The following is a 24358-nucleotide window of genomic DNA, read 5'->3' on the forward strand; positions in this document are numbered from 1 at the left end:
CACCATTCTTTGTAAACCCTAGAAATGGTTGTGCGTGAAAATCCCAGTAACTGAGCAGATTGTGAAATACTCAGACTGGTCTGTCTGGCACCAACAAACATGCCACACTCAAAAGTGCATAAATCACCTTTCTTTCCCATTCTGAGATTCAGTTTGGAGTTCAGGAGATTGTCTTGACCAGGACCACACCCCTAAATGCAATTGGTTGATTAGATAATTGCATTAATTAGAAATTGAACAGGTGTTCCTAATAATCCTTTAGGTGAGTGTATATAGGTGTATACATACATACATAGGAGAGAATGCTAAACCATAAAGAAAGTTTTTGTAATATATTGCCTATTCCGAATCTCAACGCATAAAGCTTGCCACAAAGAACAGGCAAAAGTAATTATTATGCTTGAAACAAACTAGTGTTTTCTGTCAGTGTCAGCTGCAAAGATAAAGTTGACGATGCTGACTCACCATCTTCGATGTAGTGAGCGCACCTATAGAGAAATGCACACTTCATATGAATTACCCTACATAAGCAGAGATTAGCCCATTTCTTGTCGTTTTTAATTGTTTAGTTTAAAAGTAGACATTTCAAGCTTTCTATATATACACACTTCTCAGGTCTGCGAGACAAGAAACTCGCCGAGTTTCGGTTAATTTATGAGACGCGCTCCAATTCATGCGCCGGTGGATTCGTGTCATGATTATATATTGTCTACTATATTTGCTTATTTATTAATCCAGGCAATTTGTTGATGAAACATTGATTAAAATAAATATACAATTTATACAAAACGAAATTCACTTTAAAGAAAGGCTTTCTACAAAACAAAACTTAAGTTGTCAAAATCATGTCTGACCCATTCCAAATGTTTTCTGATATATTGGGCAACTTATGATCCTATCTTACTCATCTCATGCAGTTCCCTTTTCATATAATCAACATGGATTAAATAAAAAAATAACAAATTTAAAAAAAACTTAAACATACGTGTCATATTTGTTTAATATTTAAGCATTAATATTACCGCTCCGCTGTATAGGTTGACTTTTTATCAGCATGTGGGGGGGCATGATTTTAGAATAATGCCAGGCGATTTTCAAATATTATTTTTGCTTGAAATGCCCATTTTTATAATATATACATATATATATATATTTTTTTTTTTTCTATGACGGTATTGAAACTGATACCTTTGCTATTTTAAGACCCCGCGGTATACCTCATTACCGCCCAACCCGAGAGGATGGTCAATCCAGTGGTGACAGAAACAGCTGTTCAGAAGACGGTCTCTGATGGCATCACAGCGCACCTCACCACACAGATAATACCATTACAGAAACTCTGCCATAATCTATATATTGCTAATCAATCCTACAATGATACAACCTTTTCACAGGCATTTTGTTTTCATAGACAGATATGGTGAAGTTAAAGTCCAAACTGTAAGAAAACAGCACAAAAATTGTCTGTAAATTAAATTTAACATTTCAAGTAAATTAAACATGTTATGCTTATTCTTCAGAAAAGCTTAAACTTTTCTTTGCGTGTAAACCGACACATTTAACTGCTAATTGACTTGTTTTATATAAATAAAAAATTACCAACCTCTTTTATTTTAGCATCTGGGGTCTAAGGTGTTTTTGGGGTCCTTGAGATGTTTTGACATGTCCTGACATTTGTGCTTTTTTCAGTTGGTTATAAACATATTAATGGCAAAGGTGTAATTACACTATTTAGCACAAACAGGGCTACCATAATATGTGAGCAACGTTTGTATTTGAGAGAATATTGTTTATGCATGGTTATTGATAACTAAAAATTAAAGTTTCTGAAATAAGGCCACAAAACAGTCAAAAGTATTGTGGACACATATTTAGTATAAGGGACCGTTCGGTATTTATGGAATGGACCACTGGAGGAAAATAGGGGAGGGTCATGTCTTTTTATTCCTTGTTGTGGGGAGGGTCATCCAACTTTTGTATTCATGAAAACAGCAACATTTCAAAATGGCTTGTTTGGTGCATAATTTTCCATGCAGCTCTCTGTCTCGGCCCCCCATCGCAAGCAGATGGGTCTGACCCAACAAAAATCAGACGCGAAAGATAAAGTCCAGTTTGGCGCTGTTTGATATTGCACGCGCACGTGCTCAGAAAAAGTCCATCATGTCAGAAAAGAACGCCAATGAAATGTTTTTCCGGCAAAGCTTTAAAGTACGAGCAAATAATGAACTTTTGTAATTACATGTTAATGCAGACTTACTCACAGGACACTGCAGTAGGCCTAGTAGAACTTAACATTCTAAGGCTGTAACGATATGCGGTATGAAACCGAAATCCTGACACTCAGATCCACGAACCTGCAGAATCGCGATACACCCCTTCCAACTCCAAGAGTTATCCTTCCCGTCCAGATCCAATGCTACCACATCTTTAAATTACTATAGTATTATTTTAATTTTGAAGTAATCATTATAAAATACGTAGACCTACACCACAAAACTAGTTGAGGATAAATTATTTAAAATTGGGGAATTCCAGCGTTTTGGACATGACATTTGCAGACAAAACTTGAAATATAAATTCTCAGAAAATGCATTTAATACAAATATATTGAAACGTCTGTTTATCCAGATACCCCCTTAAAAGAGTCCAGACATTAGAAAAATATCAGTCTACACATGCGTTTTATATTTAATATGAGGGAAATACACACGCATTCATGCGTGACAAAAAAATATTTAAATTTTAGGAGGCAAAATATTTTTTTGTAATTCTATGAATTGGGTGATTCTGCAACTACGGGCACTTTTAAGTCCCAGCAGTGAAATTTTAGATTTATGTTAAAATTTGTCATTTGATGTTTCATAAATATATTCACAGTGCCATTACACACATTTACAAAAAATATAATTACTGGTTAATGTGATTAAATATAATATTATGAAGCATTTATAGCTCAAAACACCATTTTTGTTAATGTCCCACACCTGTGGTCTCAATGTTGAGATACATAAAATAAGCTAATTTAATTACAATTTGACATTATTTCAAATGGAATTGTTTAATATACAGATTCATTTACAGTATCTTACAATTCTTTGTATTATTAATAGAGCCCGACCGATATATCGGCGGGCCGATATTATCGGCCGATTTTAGGCATTTTCCTAACTATCGGTATCGGCATTTATAATGGCCGATAAATGAATATTTTAAAAAATGCGGGTACGGTGATTCATGTAAGGGTGGCGCTGCCAATAAAGCACCTAAAAGCTGTCACAAGAACTGGCAAAAATAATGATTATGAATACAACAAATATAGCAAGGAGACATTTTAATTGTTTATTAATAAACAAGTGTTTTCAGTCAGTGTCAGCCAAAGATAAAGTTGACGATGCGGACTCGCGATCTTCAGTGAGCGCGCGCCAGAGAGAAATGCACATTTCATACGATTATATGAGTCTGTCTGTCTTTCGTTTTGAATTGTTCTGTTTAAAAGTAGACATTTCAATATAGATATATTTCAATTCTCAGGTCTATACGCTGAGTTTCGGTTCATGAGACGAGCTCCAGTTCACCCGCAGGCGCCTCCGTGTCGAGATTATCTATCGTCTGCTAAATTTACTTCTTATAAATTAAATCCAGGCAAATGGCTGATGAAACATTGATTAAAATTAAGATACAATTAATACAAAACGAAATTCACTTTGAAACGAAAGGTTTTGTGCTTTCTGTTTGATGTCTATGTGAAAGTTTCAAAGCATTAGTGCCGCTTTCAGAGCGCTCACGTCCGTAGTGCTGAACTGTCGTGTCTGTAACATTGTTTTTTCCTCATAAATGCAAACACGAAAAATAAAATAAAATAAAATGAATATTTTATGTAGCCTGTGGAGACTGAGAGCCAACCCTTCTTCATCCGGTGGGTAGTAGCCTACTTGTGATTTGCGCAGTGTAATTCACAGAATTGATTTCTCTGCTACAAGCCTCTGTCACGTATTGTGTGAGCTTGTGACTATTGCAAGCGCGCAGCTGAGAAGTCCTGATTATATTGTCTGCTATATTTAGGCCTTCTTATTTATTAAGGCAATTGGTTGATGAAACATTGATTAAAATGCGTGGCGCGAGCGATCTCCGACAGTAAACTGATTCTGCTTTGTCTAGGGTAAACAGCTGTTGCGACGCGAGCAGTAACGGCCGCGTCCGGTGTAGACACCGTGTTAAAGCTCATTCTGCCTGATAACACTACGTTACAACATCAAGCAATATTCCAAAAATGTATATAATTATAACACTTTATATAGGGCCATTTTGCATTAAGAGTAGCCTAGTTTCACGTTTAGTACATTTTGCTTACTAATTATTTAAAATAGTATAAAAGTACTGTACATATGTAATTAAAAACGTTTTCATTATGATATTATTCATTTTACTTTAGTAAAAAGATCTGAGTTCTTCCTCCACTGGTAGAGATTAGAGGAATTAAGAGTAAAAATAGAAGATAATAAGGTTTTGTCAGTGACACTTTTTATATATTTATTGATACAAGTTATGACTAAATTAAAAGACAAAGTCGTCGTTAGTGAAGATTATGCAACAGTATTTAGAATATAATATAATATAATATAACATGCAATGCAAACTAGTTTGGTTACAGCTCAGCTGTATAATTCTCATTCTATCATTCCCCCTGCCTCCATTACATATCTGTGTCACACAAGTGTTTGATTACCACATTTGAGTGATCATTGCAAAACGTGTTTATAAAATATATTTATTCTGTTTATAGCTACTGTGTAAAGTACCCATCAAAGGTTTGTACACACCAACAGGAAAGTGTCCAAACTTTTGACTGGTATACTGTACTATAATACACATAAATAATATTGCTACTGTATTATAATATACACATAAATAATATCGGCCGATATATCTGTATCGGGCTTTTTTTACTCCCTAATATCGGTATCGGCATCGGCCCCCAAAAATCCATATCGGTCGGGCCAATTATTAATTGATAATTTTTATGATTTTTTTTAACTAAATGTGCCTGTCCCACACTTTTGAGTCCTTACCGCAACAATGAAAAAAAGCTTTTGTTATGAAATTTTATCGAACACAAACAAGTCTAGTTTCTATTGAAACAGAAATTATCACTTGAGCACATTGCTGACAGACTGGGCCACCACACTACCTCACTCACAAGATACCAAAAAATGAGGTAAACATCATCTTATCTGCTCTAGTATTTATTGTGCGTCCTTACCATTCAGCTTAATAATTGTGTATTTTTAACTACATTTTAAAAATAAATGTATATTACTGTTAAATTCATGTATATTAAGATGCTAAGAGTAAAAACTAATGTGGTAGGCCTTGCTAGCTGCCAATTAGCTAAAATATTAGGAAAAATGTCATTTCCGCAACATGTCTTTACCGCAGCAAATGTAGGTGTTGCGGTAAAGACCTTGTGTTGCGGTAGAGACAAATTCAAGGTTTACTGTATATTAAATTACAAATATTCTGTATATTATTAGTACTGAAGTATATATAAGTATATATATATTAGTATATATATATAAACATGCCATTTTTTAACCCTAGATTTTAACATCGTGTCCTTACCGACACAAGATGTCATTACCGCAGCACTGCTCTATTTTAAATTTTTTCACATTTTCATTTGCAAAAAAGTATTTTTACACTTAAGCTGAGATGATTAACACATTGAAATTGCAACATCTGTCATAAAAAGTTAAATATGTTATCTTTTGTGTGTATGGAAACAATTGACATCTAAGGTTACTGTACATTTTTTACATGGCATAGAAAAAAACATGAAATTCCCTATTTTGTATATAATTTTTTTATATCAGTATTTACAAAATTGCATCAAATTTGAAAAAGCTATTTAAATATATAATTTTTTTTATAGAATTTACTAAAGAAAAATGTAAAAAAATAACGTTATTGTAACGTTGCGGTAAGGACACTTTTTAAGAAGATGACCCGAAAAACATAAAAAATAAACATGTTCCAGATTAAAATCTTAACGACTACATTCTATTTTGTGTAAATTTTTATATGTATTACAGACTGTGATGGTTAAAATTTAAATTCATGGAGGTTGATTTTTTTAAAATTGGGATAGTCAAAAGTGCCCGTAGTTGCAGAATCACCCAATTACACTGAGCAAATCAAAAGTAATACTACCCACCGGATGAATAAGGGTTGGCTCTCCACAGAACATAAAATACTCATTTTATTTTATTTTTCGTGTTCGCATTTATGAGGAAAAAAACAATGTAGGCCCTACGTGACAGTTCTCCGTTACGGACGCGACCGCTCTGAAGCGGCACTTAAGACTGTTTTAAAACTTTCACAGAGACCTCAAACAGAAGACACAAAGCCTTTCTTTAAAGTGAATTTCGATTAGTACTAATTGTATCTTAACCCTCTGGGGTCGACAAACGCGCTGGCGCAATTTGCTCGATTTTTTTCACATAGCAGGAAAATAGACTTAAAATACTCTGTCATTTTTGGTCATACACACTTAAGAAATATAAAAAAATAAACTGTTGAATGTCTATTTTTTTATGTGTCCACTTACAATCGAAATAAAACATTGTGCTTTTGTAAAATAAAGAAAATAAACAGGGTGTGCTTTCTGTCTCTCCATCTCCGATAACCTTTTTTCTGGAGCACGTCTCTAAACTCAGCGAATACTATTCACCCAAGCATGAGCAATATATCTTTATAATCATTTAAGTTTGTACTTTTAAAATATCTAATTCAAAACTAAAATAAATATTCTCTGTTTATGTAATCTATAAAAAAAGAGATGGGTGTCAGCCGATCTCATTCTTCTCTCAGCTCATTATTCTGCTAATGTGACACGCCCACGGAGAGCGCGCGTTATTCAGATGCAAATGATCTGAAGCGACACATGCAAACGTGTCAACGCCCCTTATAAACGCGATAACAACAAATTTAATCATCAGATTAATGTACCTTTTCGTCTTGCGAGGCTGTGACTGTGAGGAGTAATCCTGGGACATTTACCTCAGAACATGTGCTGGTTTATTTTCATTTTGAGGAGCGACCGATCTAGCCGAGAATTGTTAGAAGCCTAAGTTTTTTATTCTTGTGCTTTGTTCTAATGTCTGTAAATGCAAAAAGACTGTTTAAATTTCAATCACGTTTCTGTGTGTGAATGAATTAACTGCACAGATGGTCGGTGTTGTTTATGTTTAGTCTACTATGTTACAGATGAAATATGAAAGACAACATTTCGTAGTTTTAGATAGATTATAAAGTTTTTATTCTAAAATATCAAATAAGCTTTTGTCATCCAGTTTCTGCTCATATTTTAAATATATAGTAGGCTATGTTCTGTCAAAAATAAACTCATCAACTAAGATGTTATTGTAGCCTAGTGTTTGTTCCAATGTAAGCTATATATAAAAACTAATGAATCCTTAACTTTAAAATATGTATGATAATACTGTAGGATAATACTGAGGAATACTGTAGTAAGTTTTTTTCATTCTCAAGTGAATCGCGTTTCTGTGTGTGAATGAATGAACGGCAGAGATGCGCTGTTTTCCACGACTCGCAAAAAGACATTTTAAATTTGAATTGCGTTTCTGTGTGTGAATGAATGATCCGCTTTTAGCAAACTATATTGCTATACTGAGATGAGTAAAAATCGACTGAAATGTGTTGAAATAAAATGTATTTGTATAAGCAACGTATTAAACAGCAAACTAACATTTATATTTCTTATATAAACGAAAGACCTATGTTACAGACATATGAAAGACAACATTTCGTTGACTAGTTTTGGATAGATTATACATTTTTACTGTAAAATATTTGCCACCTCAAATAAGCTTTTGTTTGTCAATTTTTGATATTTTAAATAGCCTATAATATGTTTTGTCAAAAATAAAGTAATCAAATAATATGTTATTATGTGTTTGCTCCAATGTAGCCTAGGCAATATCCAAAGTAATGAATCCTTAACTTTGAAATATGTATGATAAAATGTATACTTTTTTCTAGTTTTTACAAAGAAAGATTGCACTTGAATTGTTGTTGTAATTGTGTCATTTTTAATAAAAAATATATTTACAAGGTAGATGTAAACAAACTATCAAAAGGTAAATATAAGCCTTTTCTTTAAATAATTTTTATTGATATTTATTAGTGACAAATTAGGGGAGAGGATACATATTCCAAAACTGAAAATACAGTATGAAAATTAACTGCACAATTACTAGACATGGAAAAATATAAAAAAATGAGATGCTTCCAACTGTGAACCAGTTTGGTAGAATATATATATATACACACACATATACATACATATACATACACAAATAAATATTGCTCTTGCATTCTTTCTTGTGGCTCAGTGACACCTGAATGAATGGCTCATTAAGTATGCGGGCCCCATTGTCTCCTCAGGTGTGAACCACTAAATATGCATGATGGTGTTGAAATCGTTGACGCCCCTTGCGCATATTGCCTTTCCAAACAAAAAGTGTCTTACAAAATTTAAAATCAATGTATTGTTTTATGTGAATGATAAGGCAGGATGATTTTCACATCATTTTGAAGAAAAAACTCTGGGCAACGACATGCATTAGTCAAAAGTCTTGTGGACACATATTTAGTATGTGTTTTGTGGCCTTATTTCAGAAACTTTATTTTTTATTTTTTTCAATAACCATGCATAAACAATAGTCCCTCAAACATACAAACATGTACATACATGTTGCTCATATATTATGGTAGCCCTGTTTGTGCTAAATAGAGTGTAATTACACCTTTGCCATTAATATGTTTATAAGCAACTGAAAAAAGCACAAATGTCATGGCATGTCAGAACATCTCAAGTACCCCAAAAACCCCTTAGACCCCAGAGGGTTAATTTTAATCAATGTTTCATCAACCAATTGCCTGGATTTAATAAATAAGAAGTAAATATAGCAGACAATAGATAATCAGGACACGGAGGCGCCTGCGCGTGAACTGGAGCGCGTCTCAAATTAAACGAAACTCAGCGTAGGTGCTAAAGCAAAAAAAAAAATATATACATAATAATAAAAAAATAATAATAATTATATATATATATATATATATATATATATATATATATATGTCTACTTGTAAACATATACTTGTCTACCTGCTCTCTGCTTATCTATATGAAATTTCTCTCTGGCGCATTCACTACTGCGAAGATCGCGAGTCAGCAAAGTCAACTTCATCTTTATTATTAAACAACTAAAATGTCTCCTTGCTATATTTGACATTCATAATCATTTCTTTTGCTGGTTCTTTGTGACAGCTTTTAGGTGCTTTCCTTACATCATGTTACGTGAACACGTCACCATCGTAATCAAAAACATGATTGCGTGATGAAAACAAGAAAAATACCACCTAAACATATCCTAACTGTTTAGATAGAAAACGCAGAAAAAAAATAGAGTAGCCTAATGCGCATACGTCCATCTTGCGAATGTAGGCTACAGTCTTCTTCGCAATGTAATTTTTTACCAATATCGTGCAGCCCTAAGCACAACCCATTTAGATTTATGGCTTTGATTTTCAACTGGAGTTCAACTAGTTTCATAAAATGTTCATAAATAAATTCATACACTTTAAAAAGAGTAAATGCAAAAAAAGTTAGGTTTAAGCCCTATTATTTCTCAAGTAAAAAATAATGAGACCAAACTTAAGCAGGGGTGATAGTAGAAAAAAATCCTGAGCCTGAACTTTTTTCCCTGGGACAGATGCGTAAGGGCGAGTTTATCCTCCGCTAATTTCTGACACAAAGTGATGAGCGATTGTTCTTCTAGTCTTCTTATATTGTTGTCATATATTTTTGTCATTATTTTTTGAGAATGCAAGACACACACAAACACATGCCTATCTTCATAATTCTTGACTTCTAAAGTTTTTTGAATTCGACCCAAATCCTAAATTTCACTTGCACTGCACTGCAATGTATTTTTTTCATGATTAATATTGCATTGCAAAATAATGTGTGCTGGTCAACTAGTCTAAAATTAAGAAACCCCTAGAAAACAGTAAAAAAAAACATTTGTAAATTTAAGATAGTTCTTAATCCAAATATGATAGCCTACTTGATAAAAAGAAAAGAAAAAAGGGCTTTTATTTGTGCCGTGGTGTCTTTGCATTTGAACATTGCACATTGTAAACAGGACACGCATTAGCTGAATAAACGTTAGCCAATACAAACATACTTATAGAAAATAGTTGACAATGAACAGACAGGAGTCCTGTCACAGGACCAATAAATGGCAAAACCGAACGGCTCTGAGCAAAACGAATCACTTATTCTAAAAAGAATATCAAGTAGCCTATTATGTTAGAAGAATCTGACATAGGGCTGTGTTAATAGTAAAACGTCCGTCATTTAACGAATTTTAAAAACACGGGATGGATAATAAAAAATGCTTTCTGGCATTTTGACAGGAAAAAAACACAACCAAGAACAAAACAGTTCGTTAATTTTCATTTTACAATTATCATCTCTCTCTGTGCGCGCGGCCTGTGTTTGTGAGAGCGAGAGCTCGCAGCACTGATACAACGGTTTCTTATCCACAAGTAACGCGCTAGTTTTCATACAAAATTATTATGTAACATAATTAGGTACTTTAGTTATTATAACACAATAACGTAACACATGCAGGCTACGTTTCTCAACACTGAGAATGAATAAATAAACGCCTGTTTGCAGACTCGCGCTTATCAGTAAATTAATCCACATATCACAGCACTTTCATAATCAGTAAGCCATAGCGATTTTAATTTTATTTAGATTTATTGTTCATCAATACTTAAGCTTTATATAATTTGCATGGCTGTATGATGTCTTCATCTTATCTGAGTGACATGAATGACGGAGTATTTTAAGATAACACACGTGATTGCGATCACTCCATGTGATAATAGAATCCAGATTAAGTTAACTCAATACAATACTTCAACTTTCCACATCCACCCCAGCCCGTTTACCTTCAGGGGCCTCATTTATAAACGTTGCGTACGCACAAAAGAAGGCGTACGCCGCTCTCTACGCAATAATTGGTATTTATAAAAAGCAAACTTGACGTTAAAATGTGCGGTCCTTCACGCAAGCTCTGACCCAGGCGTACGCACAAAAACGGGTGAAATGAGAAATGGCGAGACCGTCGGCAGATGGAAGAAACACGTGAAAGTGTGTGAAACTGTAGACCGTTGTGTAAAATAAATGGCAATACTGCCTCTCATAAATAACACGAAGACTTCACAAAGCAAGTCTTACAATTCTTACAGCCTACACGAACACCCGTTTGATCGATCTGCAACAGAAATGCAAATTAACACACATTTGCAAAAAGAAAAGTGAAATATGTTCTGCAATAATATTGGCATGTTATACAATTCATCCTCATAAATAAGATGGTAAACAGAACGAAATAATGTACAAAACTGATATTCTTGCCAATGTGTCCGTCTGGCGGAGCAGATAGATAGATAGATAGATAGATAGGTGTATTATTTGTCCACTGGGGAAAGTTGTTTTCATAGTAAAAATGTCATCATCAGCTACGGAATCATGGTATTCATGCATATGCCTTTAGTTTGTTTTATTTTAGATAAAATAACCTATGACGTATTTCTCAACCATTCAGAAAGCTGCTAGAAATTACATTTGCGCTGAACTATTTCCCATTTCCAAGTAGATTATAACCGACATCTGTAGCTTGTCAGATGCAATTAAATTGATGGAAATAAAATGCCCCATCACAATGCGTAATGACGCACAATGGCTGATCTTGCGCTCTTAGAAGATGTGGAAAATGGAAGGATTCGGAGTGAACGCATCTTCAGACAGCAAGAAGACTTGCTGGCAAATGAGGCAAATGTCCGACCATTTCTTTTTTATTTTTCGGCCACAGTCCGAGGTTGTGAGGCTACAGCATTTACAGCGTCTGCAACCTTTTGCCACTCAAGTGCCTTTTTGGCATTAGTAATGCCCACACTGTGCCCTTCAAACAACATTTTTCTCCTCTTTTCCACCTCGCCAACGATAACTTCTACTTCACATTGAGTGAAGTTACGTTTTTTTGATTTCCTCTCTGTGTTTGCCATGATTTCGCAATCGATGAATATTAACTTGTGGGCGTTTCACGGACTATTTATGGGCAACTATGGGCGTGACATGAAGCCGCAAAAGCTGCGCTACATTTAGAATTGATTGTGATTTATTAAGGGAAAAATGCGTAGGATGTGCGTGCGCACGGTTTTATAAATCCGAATATTTCTGTGCATAAGCACGTCCTGTGTTTCATCCGTACTCCACCTCTGACGCAAATCCTACGCAAAGTTTTATAAATGAGGCCCCTGGAGTCAGAAGTACCGTGACTACTGTAGCCTAGGCCTACTGTCCTCGCTCATGAACTCAAACAGAGGCGGCCGCGGGAGTGGAAGCGGGATCGAGCGGACTTCTTTATTGCTGTCGATTTTCAGTCTCTTTTTAATAATAGGCCTTACGCATCTTTTAATCATACCCGCTTGCTATTTCGGGAATGAACCCAGCGCTATGATTGGTCGAACTCCGCTTCTTTTGCTGTTGCTTTTTTTTTTTTTTTTTCAGACACGTCTGTAACGTTACGCCGGAGATCTGGCGTGGCGCCGGAGCGCTATCAGGTCTGTGATCTGATTAAGTCTGTGCTCCCAAGCTTCAAATTTTCATGACAGTTTTTTGAGATGGACATTTTTGTCCACTATGTGTAACTTTTTAAATTGATTCACAAGGTTTAAAAAGACTTTAAAAAGCACATCAGATGAGACATGTTACACCTAGGAACATTCTCTTGCCGTAAAGGCCCGTTCACACCAAGCACGATAACTATAAAGATATAATTCTAAAAATGGTTCTCCATATTAAAGAATAGCAGAGTTCACACCACAAATATAATGATAAAGATATGAGGAACGATATCGTTGGGATCACTTTCAGAATGATTTTTTCCTGCTGTAGAACGATAAAACACTAACAGCCAATCAGAATCCATTCTAATTTAAAGGTCTCGTCCATTTAAAATGGCAGATGACATTGCAGAGAAGTTCATAGGTGAGGTACAAAAAAATCCTCCACTGTTTGACAGGTCAACCCCCCTTTTCAAGGATACATTAAAAAAGATGGATATATGGAAAGCAATCGGTCGTATCCTGGGAATAAATGGTGAGAAGTATTAACGATGAGATATTATGCAGTCTAGCATAGTGTAACAAAATTACCTCAGGTAGGCTATCCAGCGCTAGTTTTGACAACATTGAAGTTGCAGTGAAAAAGGCGTTGTATACATAAAGGTGTTGACTAGGCGATGTTTTTATCCCATCATTGACTTCGTCAGCTAAATTCACAGTTAGATTAGATCGATTACACTAGACTTGCTAGATTCACTGTTTAGATGCGCTCGGGACATAGCATGCTGGCTGAGGACATCTGCTGGCAAAGATGTGTAAAGGCAATAAGAACAGCAAAAACATTCAATGACATGTTGTAAACAACAATTATAATAAAATGTAATCTATAACATCAGTCAATATCATTAAAGCTATTGTAGTACGTTTTTATGAATGAAACTGTTGTTGATTCATTCGAAAATATGAATACAATTTGTCTTCAAAAGACGACAACTCTCTAATCAGAGTGACTGATTCTCCCAACTCCTCTCGTCTTTTAAGGATATCGTGTACCCAAAAGCGCCTGTTTTTCTTTTGATATTTTTTGTAACGTAAAGCAGCAGCAGGTCATCCATTTTCGCTACTTTGAAACCAAAGAATAAAAAGACCGTTATCGGTTGTTGGTGTGGACGCATAAATAGTTATCTTTATAGTTATCGTGCTTGGTGTGAACGGGCCTTAACGGTCACTGCGATTGGGAGGCTCATGCTGACGGATGGGATTTTAACATTCATTACTGTTGCTGATATCTGTATGAGCAATGTTGGCATACTGACCTCTCCTCCTCTCCCTCCAACATCTTCCTGTAAGCGCTGATCTCCATGTCCAGCGCCAGTTTGACGTCCAGGAGCTGCTCATACTAGTCCAGCTGCTGTTGCATCTTGGCCCTGATCTCAGCAATCTCGTGCTCCTTCTCTGCCAGTAACCGGCGGCTCACATCTTTCTCTCGGCTCAGAGCCGATTCCAGTTCACTGATGTGATCCTGCCATGCACGCGCCTGTTAAAGACAAAACAGCAAGGTAATCAAAACTAACTGCACATCAAATAGGAACATGATTACTTGATGGATTTTTCATTTTGGTTGAACGGTTCCTTTATCATTTACTCAACCTTATGACTGACTTTTTTCTGTGGAAACCAAATGCTGGAAACCAAACAGTTTCAGTTCACATTGACTTCTATTGTATTTTTTGACCGTACAATAGAAGTCAATGGGAATAAAAACTGGTAACCAACATTCTTTTCTATATATGTTTGTCCAAAGAAATGTGTTATTCACTACTGTAAAGTGACACTGGCAGCCAATCAAATTCATAGTTTTATCATTTTCATTATCAATTATAATTGATTTTTATCAATTAGTTGTTGGTCTGACTATAATACATCCAAAGAGTAATTTAAATCATGTTCAGTTTCACTTCAACAGCACAGCGTGTGTAAACTCTGTAACCGGATGTTATAGTAAGTATAGATAGAGCAGATCTCTCAATCACAAATGTCACTTCCTGAAGACTGTCAGCCAGGATTAAACAAAGTCGAGTTTAGAGAGTGAACAAGCACTATAACAAGTGAACACAAGGTATAATGAGCAACAACAATTAGGAGGAACTTGACTTTGGTCTCCAATCGTGTGGGAAAGTGGCTAAATATATAGCAGCTGAAGCTGTCGTCGGGTCAGACGCATACCTCTTTCTGCAGGTTATTGAGCTGAGCGGCCAGACTCTCGACTCTCATCGTGGACTCGCGCAGCTCCTCACGGGCCATACTGGCTGAAGAGCTGTTCATCTCGGATGACAGACGCACGTTCTCCAGCTGAAACACACTCAGAACTCAGAGAAATGCAAAGAGGAACTAAACAAGCTTTCAGAGGAAGTCAGAAATTTCAGGAAACGCTTCACGTGTAAATGTGTCACAAGACATCTGTTTGGACGTGCTATTGAAATGTCTGTGATCACCTTGGCCACGTATGTCTGCTCCATCTCTTCCTTGTAGAGTTTGATCTTGTCGTCATGTTGTTGTCTCATGTCTGCAAATGCCTGAGCCAGTTTAAAGTCAAACTCCATCTGCCGGCCCGAGTCCACCTCCACCAGACGGGTCTCGTGTCTGTGACGCGTGTCCTTGATCTCCTGAAAATTTCTCGTGTATTAAATATGAAGTCTATTAGCAGCTAAAACTTCATTTGCTGAAATGAATATAACCAGGCCTTAAAGGGAGTCATTCCAATCACATACTCTGTTGCAAGTACACTAGTTTTCTTTTTGAAAAACACTTTAATTCAGTAAGCATTAAATTGATCAATAGTGACAGTCAATACATGTTACAATAGACTTCCATTTCAAATAAATGCTGTTCTTCTGAACTTTCTATTCAAAGAACAAAGAATTTTTCAACTGTGATAAGAAAATATTACTCCACCACCAAATCAGCATATTAAGGCCTGTTCAAACCAAGATGAATCAGGGTACCCCCAGGATCCTCCAACTTAAATTCAAGGCTTTTTAAGACCTTTTTAATACCATTTCAAATGAAATTCAATGCCAACTTTGTACCCATTCCGACAGAAGTATGAGGGGAAAATGTCAAATCTGTATACATTTTAAACCCTAGAAAATAATTATGTACAAATAGGCTACTAGAATTAAATAAAACATTTTACTTAAATTATCAGTCATATTTAATACATACGCAACTGTGTTGTAGCGCACACGTGTGTGTAGGCCAGTGTTAATTTTGGCAGCCATTTTTGATTTAGTCTTCAGACGAAATTGCTTATTGGTCTTAATCACATTTGAGTCATTCTGTTTTTTTATAGTTTTAGTTGACAGTAGGGATGTGACGGTGAGGATATTTTAAAGATTAACTAATTTAAAGTTAACTAATTAAGTTAGCTAATTTAAGGGCAAACGTAAAATGCGTGCGTTTGCACGGGCAATGGGCATTCATAATGGTGCGGTCGTGCGGAATAGAACTGTTTTGTTATTGTGCCCTGAATATGCGCTAGTTTGAAAACGAAACTTTTTTTTTTTACATCACTTTCACTTTTAAATTAGCGTCAATTCTTTCGCTTGGAGTTTGATTGACATGCGATCTGACCAATCAAAATCCACCATTTTTGTCCGACAAAGCAGTCAGGAGAGTTAGTAAATTAACCTCGGTGGAACTTGGCTTTAACTGAGGCAATCTGTCACGACACATTAAGGAGCCACAAAACGGTAGGCCTATTTATTGTTTAATTTTCTTTGACTGACCAAATTTGAAAGTTGAGACTTTGTTCCATATTAAATATTCCCTGCTCGGTCCAGTCTGTCAACGCGTTGTCAGTGTCCTCTATTTTTCACTGCTTGAGAACATGGGTTGAATCCGAAATCGCCCCCTAAACCCTCATTCACTAGGCCTATTCCCTATGTAAGTCCGCTAATACTGTTCACTTGAAGGAGTGAATGAGGAGGAGTAAATAAAAACGAGTGAGTGAATTCGGACAGCCGTTGTGCGTAGCCTACGTAAACTGTAGGCCTACAAGCATTAATGCAGTGCAATGTGGGATTGAATAAGTGCACTCAACTTCCACTATGGTTTCGGACACCACTAAAAATGTCTGTCTTCTCAAATAACGCAGTATTTGAGGGTATAGGGGGGATTTCGGATTCAGCCACAGTGTGTGGCGTGAGAGCGGCATGGCTTGTCTGACATGGCAACAGTAACTAAAGGGGGCGGGTCTTTGAGAAAAGGCTTGAAGGGTGGGTTCGTTATTATCCTTAATGAAAAACACAAAACAGTACAATGGCAAACGCTTATATTAAACATAGAACGTTTTTTAACAAAACGAATAATGCTATATAAAAAATAAAGGCTACTTACACAACGTGTAGGCCTATATAAAAATATGAAATCAGCGCAAACTGTGGAACCAAATAAGAAACAGAACGTTAATTAACGAATACGATGATAATAATAATAATAAATAATATTATAATATAATAATAATAATAAATAATAATAAAGGAAATTTCACCAAATCACAAATTCTACATTAGCTCCATCTAACCTCACCCCACTATGGAACAATTGTGACTTTATAAGCAATAAAAAAACATTGAATTTTCACACATGGGCGGAAAAGGGTATCACCCACATTAAGCATATTTTCAAATCTAATACATTTAGACCATTTCCGCAACTGGCCCAGGAGTATGGCATCGGGAGCAACGAATTTTTAAAATACCTGCAAATCAAATCTGTTCTGACAAAAATAAACATCAGAGACACAAATTTAGAATCTTCACCGGCAATATCAGACTTGGTCAACATTTCCTCCCCAAAGAAACTCCTCTCTAAAATATACAAAATAATTTCAAACCAACTTCAGACCATACACTTACCAACAATAAAATGGGAAAACGATCTTTCAATAGCCCCTGATGCCAACTTCTGGACCCAAATCTGTAAAAACATCTATCTCATGTCCAAAAATGCGAATCTTCAGTTAATACAATACAAAATACTTCACAGAACACATTACACGGGAAACAGATTAGCTAAAATGGGTTTCACATCAGAAGTTTGCACACATTGCAATCAAAATTCTACAGATACATACATCCATGCAACCTGGCACTGCACTCCAATCAAGCACTTTTGGGAAGAGGTCACACAGTCACTATCCACTATAGTTGGCTGCCACATCCCACTGTCGCCTTCTCTTTGCTTGCTGGGGGACCTCACAATAATCACTGATAAAACTATAAACTCTAAAATACTCCTCATAGCTCTAACCATCGCCAAGAAAACTACCCTCATGAACTGGAAAACTAGAAATAAATTACACATTAAAGGTATTGTAGGTAGAAATCCCCAAAAATACTTTTTCCAATTTTTTTCAAACTGTCTTTATATATCAATGCATAATTAAAATGTAAGTACTCTGGAAAATAAATTATAAAAATCGAGTGTCTGTAGTTCTCTCAGGACTGTAATAAACACAGCTCATTATTCCATTCGGGACGAAAGAAATGATTGGCTGGGGCGACTGTCACTCTCCCTCGCTACCATGGATACCACCTCTGCTGATACAGGAGGAGCCCAAATGCGCGCACCCGTTTGAAGAGACACGGAAGCTAGTAATAACAATTATGGCAGAGAAAGAACAGTCAAAATTCTCAGTAACGTTACCTGCATATACTGTAGAGGCAGCGAAGTCAGACAAGTTAAAAAAAGGAAGACAGTATTTGAAAAGGCTATGAACAAAAAGTCTTTGGATAAATAAAGAAATCATACGAGAGTCAATATCGGCGTGGCTTTCCAGCGTCGGCGACTACTGAGGGATCTCAAGGGGCTGAAAAGTGACTCCATGATGGCTTTATTTCTGCTGGACAGGTAATCTTGCTGTTTTCATTTTGAGGGCATTTATTTTTTCATGAAGCATGTATCATTAGCACACGTAGCTACCTAATATAGCTACCTAACGTTACGTAGCATAACTAACGGTACTGGCTTAGCTATGACAGTGTAACTTTGGTGTCGACTGGTATAACGTTACTGTTAGTGAGCCAGGGTTGAGACGATAAATAAGCAATAGGCCTATCTGCAGTTGAAAGCTGTTTTGTTTAATTTCGCCAAATCTAACTTTAGGTTAAAAAGTTTAGGGGATCTATTTTTATACCTAGCTTTACCCTCTGCCTAAACATTGTTCCTATTTTCACCGTGAACTCTACCTGCTCCGTTTTTTCACGTTTGGTTTGTTGGTATATGCTCTACATATGTTTACCTATGTCTTTATGTTTTATCTGTATGTGCTATACAATATATGTTGTGTGTGTGTGTTATATTATCTTGGGTCTGCAATGCAGTTGTGAGAAGGTGTTTGAGTGTATGTTACTCAGTTTATCTGTAAACAATCTTATGTTATGAATCTTAAAAATTCACCTTCATCGCAGTTTAACTGATAGTAACGGCAAACGTGTATCAATGAAGCTATTTATAGCTTTGCCTTATATTGAGTTTGATTCCGTTACGAGCTAGTCAAATATTTTAAACTTTACCAGTATCGATATGCGAGCTGGACAGTGAGTACTAACAGCCATGTTAATTGTTTATATTCATACTGATAAAGTTAGTTATTTTATTACTTGTGATTCTGACATGATGTCACTACATCTGGTACAGCTGGTAAACGCGTCCGACTCTTCCAGCTGAGCGAACGGCCGGGATCGCGCGTTCATTTGTTTTGGGGGCGTGGCTTTGGAAGGAGCCGAGAAGGGAGGGGGTGGGAGTTAATGGAATAATGAGCTGTGTTTATTGCAGTCCTGAGAGGACTACAGACACTCGATTTTTATAATTTCTTTTCCAGAGTACTTACATTTTAATTATGCATTGATATATAAAGACAGTTTAAACAAATTTGGACAAAAAGTATTTTTGTGGATTTCTACCTACAATACCTTTAACATTTGGAAAAATCTTATTACAGACTTCATTGCAGTGGAATACGCATCTCCCCTTCATAACTACGCATCTGAAACTGACCTCTGCCATCCAACACTCTGTTTTCAACTCCGACTCCTCCCACCCTCTTAATCAACCCACGAATATTAATGCATTTTAGTTGTTGGAACTTGTTTGTCATCATTGTTATTACTATCTTTACTGTTATTGTTATAGTTACTATTTTCACTTTTATTTTTTCATTGTTGTAATTGCTGTTGTTGCTGTCTTTTGCTTTCACCATTGCGGTCGCCACTGCCACCATCATTGTCATTTATTATTAATATTATTATTATCATAATTATTATCATTAATCTTGCCATTGTCAATGCTGTTTTGGAATTAAGTATCACTGTCATCACTACTGCAATAACTCCCCCTTATCTCTTCATGGGCTTTTAATGCAACACAACATAGAATAGAAAAAAAAAAAAAGGAATATGTATGGAAAACCTAACAAACACCAAGGCAGGCAAGACAGGCGAGAAGTGGTTTCAACGGGACAGCATCTCTGTCCCAATTTGAGACACTCTCGCACTGTACTCCCTCTTTTAATGCACCTTAGACATTGCACATAACAAAAAAAAAAAAAAATATTAGGAAAAGATAGGGACTGATGAGATGTGGGGGAAGGTTATCTTATATCTTATATCATCTTTTTGTGCAGGATTGACAATGGCAATTGTTACATAGGAGGTAGGATGGAAATAAAAATCGACCAACACAATATTGGCAGTGTGGTGGTAGTGGGGAGTAGGGTGGTGATGGTAATGACAATGGTAATAGATAATAAATGGTTACTTTGTTTACGCATACACACACATGCACATACCCACACTCACACCCGCTCACATACACACTTAGATCAAACACTTAAATCACTTTTATGTCACTTCTGGAATTATGGATTTACAAGATTGCTCACTGCTGCACTATGTTGGTTTGTATGTATGTTTGACTGTTAAATAAAAAATAAAATAAAAAAAAATAAAAATAAAAATAAAAAAAATAAAAATAAAAACAAAATAATAATAAATATAAGACACTTGAGTCTACGACATACGGTTTAGGAGTTATGGGCAGTTTCGCGCTTTTGGTTGATTTTTTCTAAATTAAAACAAAAAGAAAATGGAAACTACAAATTAGCTTTTTGTGACAGTGCTTGCGCTATGCATGTTCTTCGCTAGGAAACCTAACATGTTCACCATATCTGGTTTCAGAAGGGATCTTGTAGGGGTGACCATGTTCCCCATTGTGCTGAACATCCTCTCGGACGCACAGCTTGTTGCGCACACACAAAGATATTTTTTGGCTACCTTTGCCAACAGAGGGAGCCTATTTTGATTATCTTTCCACCAGACGAGAGGATCCTGCTCTGGGCTAATGGAGGACTCCTGAGCATAGGTGGCTATTTCCGTCACCACCTTTTCTGGAACAGACGGTGCAGCGCTAGCTTTTCGTTTTAATAAAATTGCTAACGTTTTTTTTCTTTTGGGCTGCGGCTCGGCTTCCTCCTCATTTTCTCCCTCTTCTCTCATGAGCGCTGACTGCGCTCTCCTACCGAGGATGACCGCTTCTTCCTCTATCATCCTCTTGGTCTCCTCAACGTTCGGGTCGTAGTCAGCCCGGTAGCGCGGGTCCAGGAATGTGGCCTTGCGCATTAGCTGCCGGCTTGCTTCTGGCAGAGCCTCATATTTCTCATTTAAAATAAATATGATGCCGGCTTTCAGATTTGCTGTCAGTTGTCCATCCTCATCTGATGGGGCCAGTGTGTCCTCTTTAATGAGATGCAGCACAGGGAGTAGAGATGACGCGGTTACATAAGTCTCTCCAGACATAATGTCAGTAAACTCGCTAACTGGCTTCAGCACTTTGTTCACCGAGTGCAACACATCCTCGTCTTGCCATGTGATGTTGAGATTGGCTTTGCGGTCATCAGCAAGAACTCGATTGATGGCCGTCCTCTGTCCTGGCATCCTCAATAATTTTTTGCTTCGAGCCCCAACGAGTTGCACATTATTATTATTAGTATTAGGCTAAGTAATTATTAGCCCATCAATAATAATTAAAAAAATGCATAGGATGTAGTAGATTAATATTTATTATAAATATGTTTCTTACATCTAAGAAAAAAAGTCATAAAACATTACATTTGTTTAGTATTTATTATAAATTATCTTAAATCATTAAAAATGTTTCTTAAGAATGAAAAAAAATCTAACTTTCTATTGAAGCTGTTCCTCCGAGTAGAAAAAACATTTGGTGATTCCGCTTGCTATTATTCTCTAATAAGCTGGAACAGCCTTCCGATGGATTTGAGAAGAGCTGCTGATTATCTTTTAAGTAAACTAGCTTTTAGTGTTTTATAATTTAGGGTTTTATTATAATATATTTACTTTATCATCATCTTTTTATTCTATTCTGTTTTATTAACACTTGATGTTTTTGTCTCCAAACTATAGTCGTTTTATATATAGAAGACTTAATAAACTTACTGTCACCAGCGAACGCACTGGGAGACCAAGATCAGCTTGGGCTTTTTGCAGCTCCCTTCTTCTCCAGCTGTGAGAGAACATGCCGTTTATTGTACGACAGACTGCTAGGGCACGGTCTGTGCGGGCTTTCTCCGTCTTCTCAATAGTGTTGGACACAGCTAGGTTCAGGTTGTGCCCAAAGCAGCTTAACCAGGGCCAGCCTAACTTGCGAACGGCTGCCTTTATGTTGGTACCACTGACAGTCGTGAGACAAGACACTTTGTCTTCCTCCAATCCCCAGTCATTCAGAGCATCTGCCAAGTTAACGGCAGTGTGGTCCTCAGGCAGAAAACTTGTCTGCAGGCATTTTGACACCAGTGCCCATTCTGTGTCAATAAAATGGAAAGTCAATGAAATGTAATGTGTCATTTTTGTGCTGGACCATATATCTGTCTTGAATGAAAAATGCTCGACTGATGAAATAGCCTGTTGCAGTTCACTCCGGACACGATTGTAGGCATGTGGGACAGCTGTTTTGGAGAAATATCCACGCCCTGGCAATTCGTACCGGCTGTCCAGTGTGGTTATGAGTTCTTTAAACGATTTTTTTTCAACGGTGTTGAAAGACACCATTTCTTTGCAGATATATTTGGTAACTGCATCAGTGCATTCATTCTACCTACGCTCTTATATTTTGTACATCGCTCAAACGCATGACTCATAGATAGCTGTACCTGGGTGTCTGGCTTCTGCGGTCAATGTTTTGCAGCGGGGCCCAGTTTGGCAGCCTCATTCTTGTGGTGCGCTTGAAGGTGTGTGTGTAAATTAGACACGTTTCCTCCGGATGCTGCCACCTTCATCAGGCAAAGTTTGCAGATTGCCTCATTGACATTTTCAGGTTGCCTATTTGCATTTGGGTTGAATCCAAAATATTGCCAAACAGGTGCTTTTGTATTTCGTTTAGAAACTAAATCCACCGCCATCGTGTCTGTCATCTTCAGATCTTCTTGAAAATCAGTTCGCCTCACTCTCATCACGTGATAAATGAAATCTGACTCCAGCAACTGTCATTTGGCTCATGCTGAATTGTTCTTTTAACTGTAGGCTATAGCCTAGTGTCTGTTCTCTAACTTAACTAAATGAGATAAATAATTAATAAATTAGTGCTGTCAATCTATTAAAATAACTAATCACACATTATTTCCTGTGATTAATTAAAAACATTATAGTTGTAATATATTTTAACATTTATTTTACGTTTTTCGTATATTTTATAATGTAATAATTTATTAGTTAATCTCCAAATTAATGTAGAAATTAATGTACATGAAGACAGTATATTTTAAATACTTGTTTAATGGCATATTTTTATAAATGAAGGCCAGTAACACTGATTGATTGAAGGCAAAATTAGAAATGTTGCTATGTAATAGACTGAAATAAGTTTAAAAATCAAACTAATTCAAAATCAAAATATGAATAAACCTAAATAAAAAATTTAAATAAGACTCCAGGTCTCCGCACCAGTCACATAATAACAGAAAACTATGAAAGCCGTGTGACCGGCCAGCCGGTAAAAAAAAAGAATATATATATAATAATAATAAATAAAAAAATTATTCCCTCTGATTTTCTGTTACATTAATAAAGTATGATTACTCGCAGCAGTCTTGCATGCGCTTAGAGCTCGTGTGACTTGCACGTATAAAATAAAGTTAATGAACAACCTCGATCCATCAGGAAACTTCATAGGTCGCTGAATTGCACTGCGCTTCATGAAGAGTTTTTCTTTTGCGTGAAGAAGCCGTTCGCCGGAGATGTGTTAAAAGATAGCGGAGTGCATTCATGATTAGGCTACCGGTATCATAATCATCATGGCGCCGGGTCTGAGTGAGTAATTTACTCTCTTACCTTTGTTCTTTGATAACATTAATGACAAACCGATCTCGAAATATCCAAATGCATGCGTTTTTTTCCCCCGTTTACACGGTCATAGAACATATCCGATATGTGTCACATATGAGCAACAAATCGGAATTGGGTCACATTTCACTGACAGTGTAAATGAGGCCGCTGCTGACAGAGACGTGATCTGACACGCGTCCCATTTTCTCACAAATCTCTACGTTAATTTAAGACTT

At 36.3% G+C, this 24358-nt stretch overlaps 2 protein-coding genes across 2 annotated transcripts in view; one reads left to right on the forward strand and one right to left on the reverse strand.

Moving 5' to 3' along the window:
- The window catches only part of cunh5orf63 (chromosome unknown C5orf63 homolog), a 209283-nt gene that overhangs the window by 134574 nt on the left and 50351 nt on the right, over positions 1–24358 (forward strand). The window lies entirely within an intron of this gene.
- lmnb1 (lamin B1) overlaps positions 1–24358 on the reverse strand; it is a 105288-nt gene that overhangs the window by 7095 nt on the left and 73835 nt on the right. Inside the window, 3 exon segments of the mRNA XM_077243440.1 lie at positions 14040–14260; positions 14950–15075; positions 15219–15389. Coding sequence (XP_077099555.1) covers positions 14040–14260; positions 14950–15075; positions 15219–15389 — 518 coding nt within the window.

This window comes from Siphateles boraxobius, unplaced genomic scaffold, assembly GCF_051911475.1.
Source record: "Siphateles boraxobius isolate OS27281-9 unplaced genomic scaffold, OSU_SipBor_1 25, whole genome shotgun sequence".
Lineage (NCBI taxonomy): Eukaryota > Metazoa > Chordata > Actinopteri > Cypriniformes > Leuciscidae > Siphateles > Siphateles boraxobius.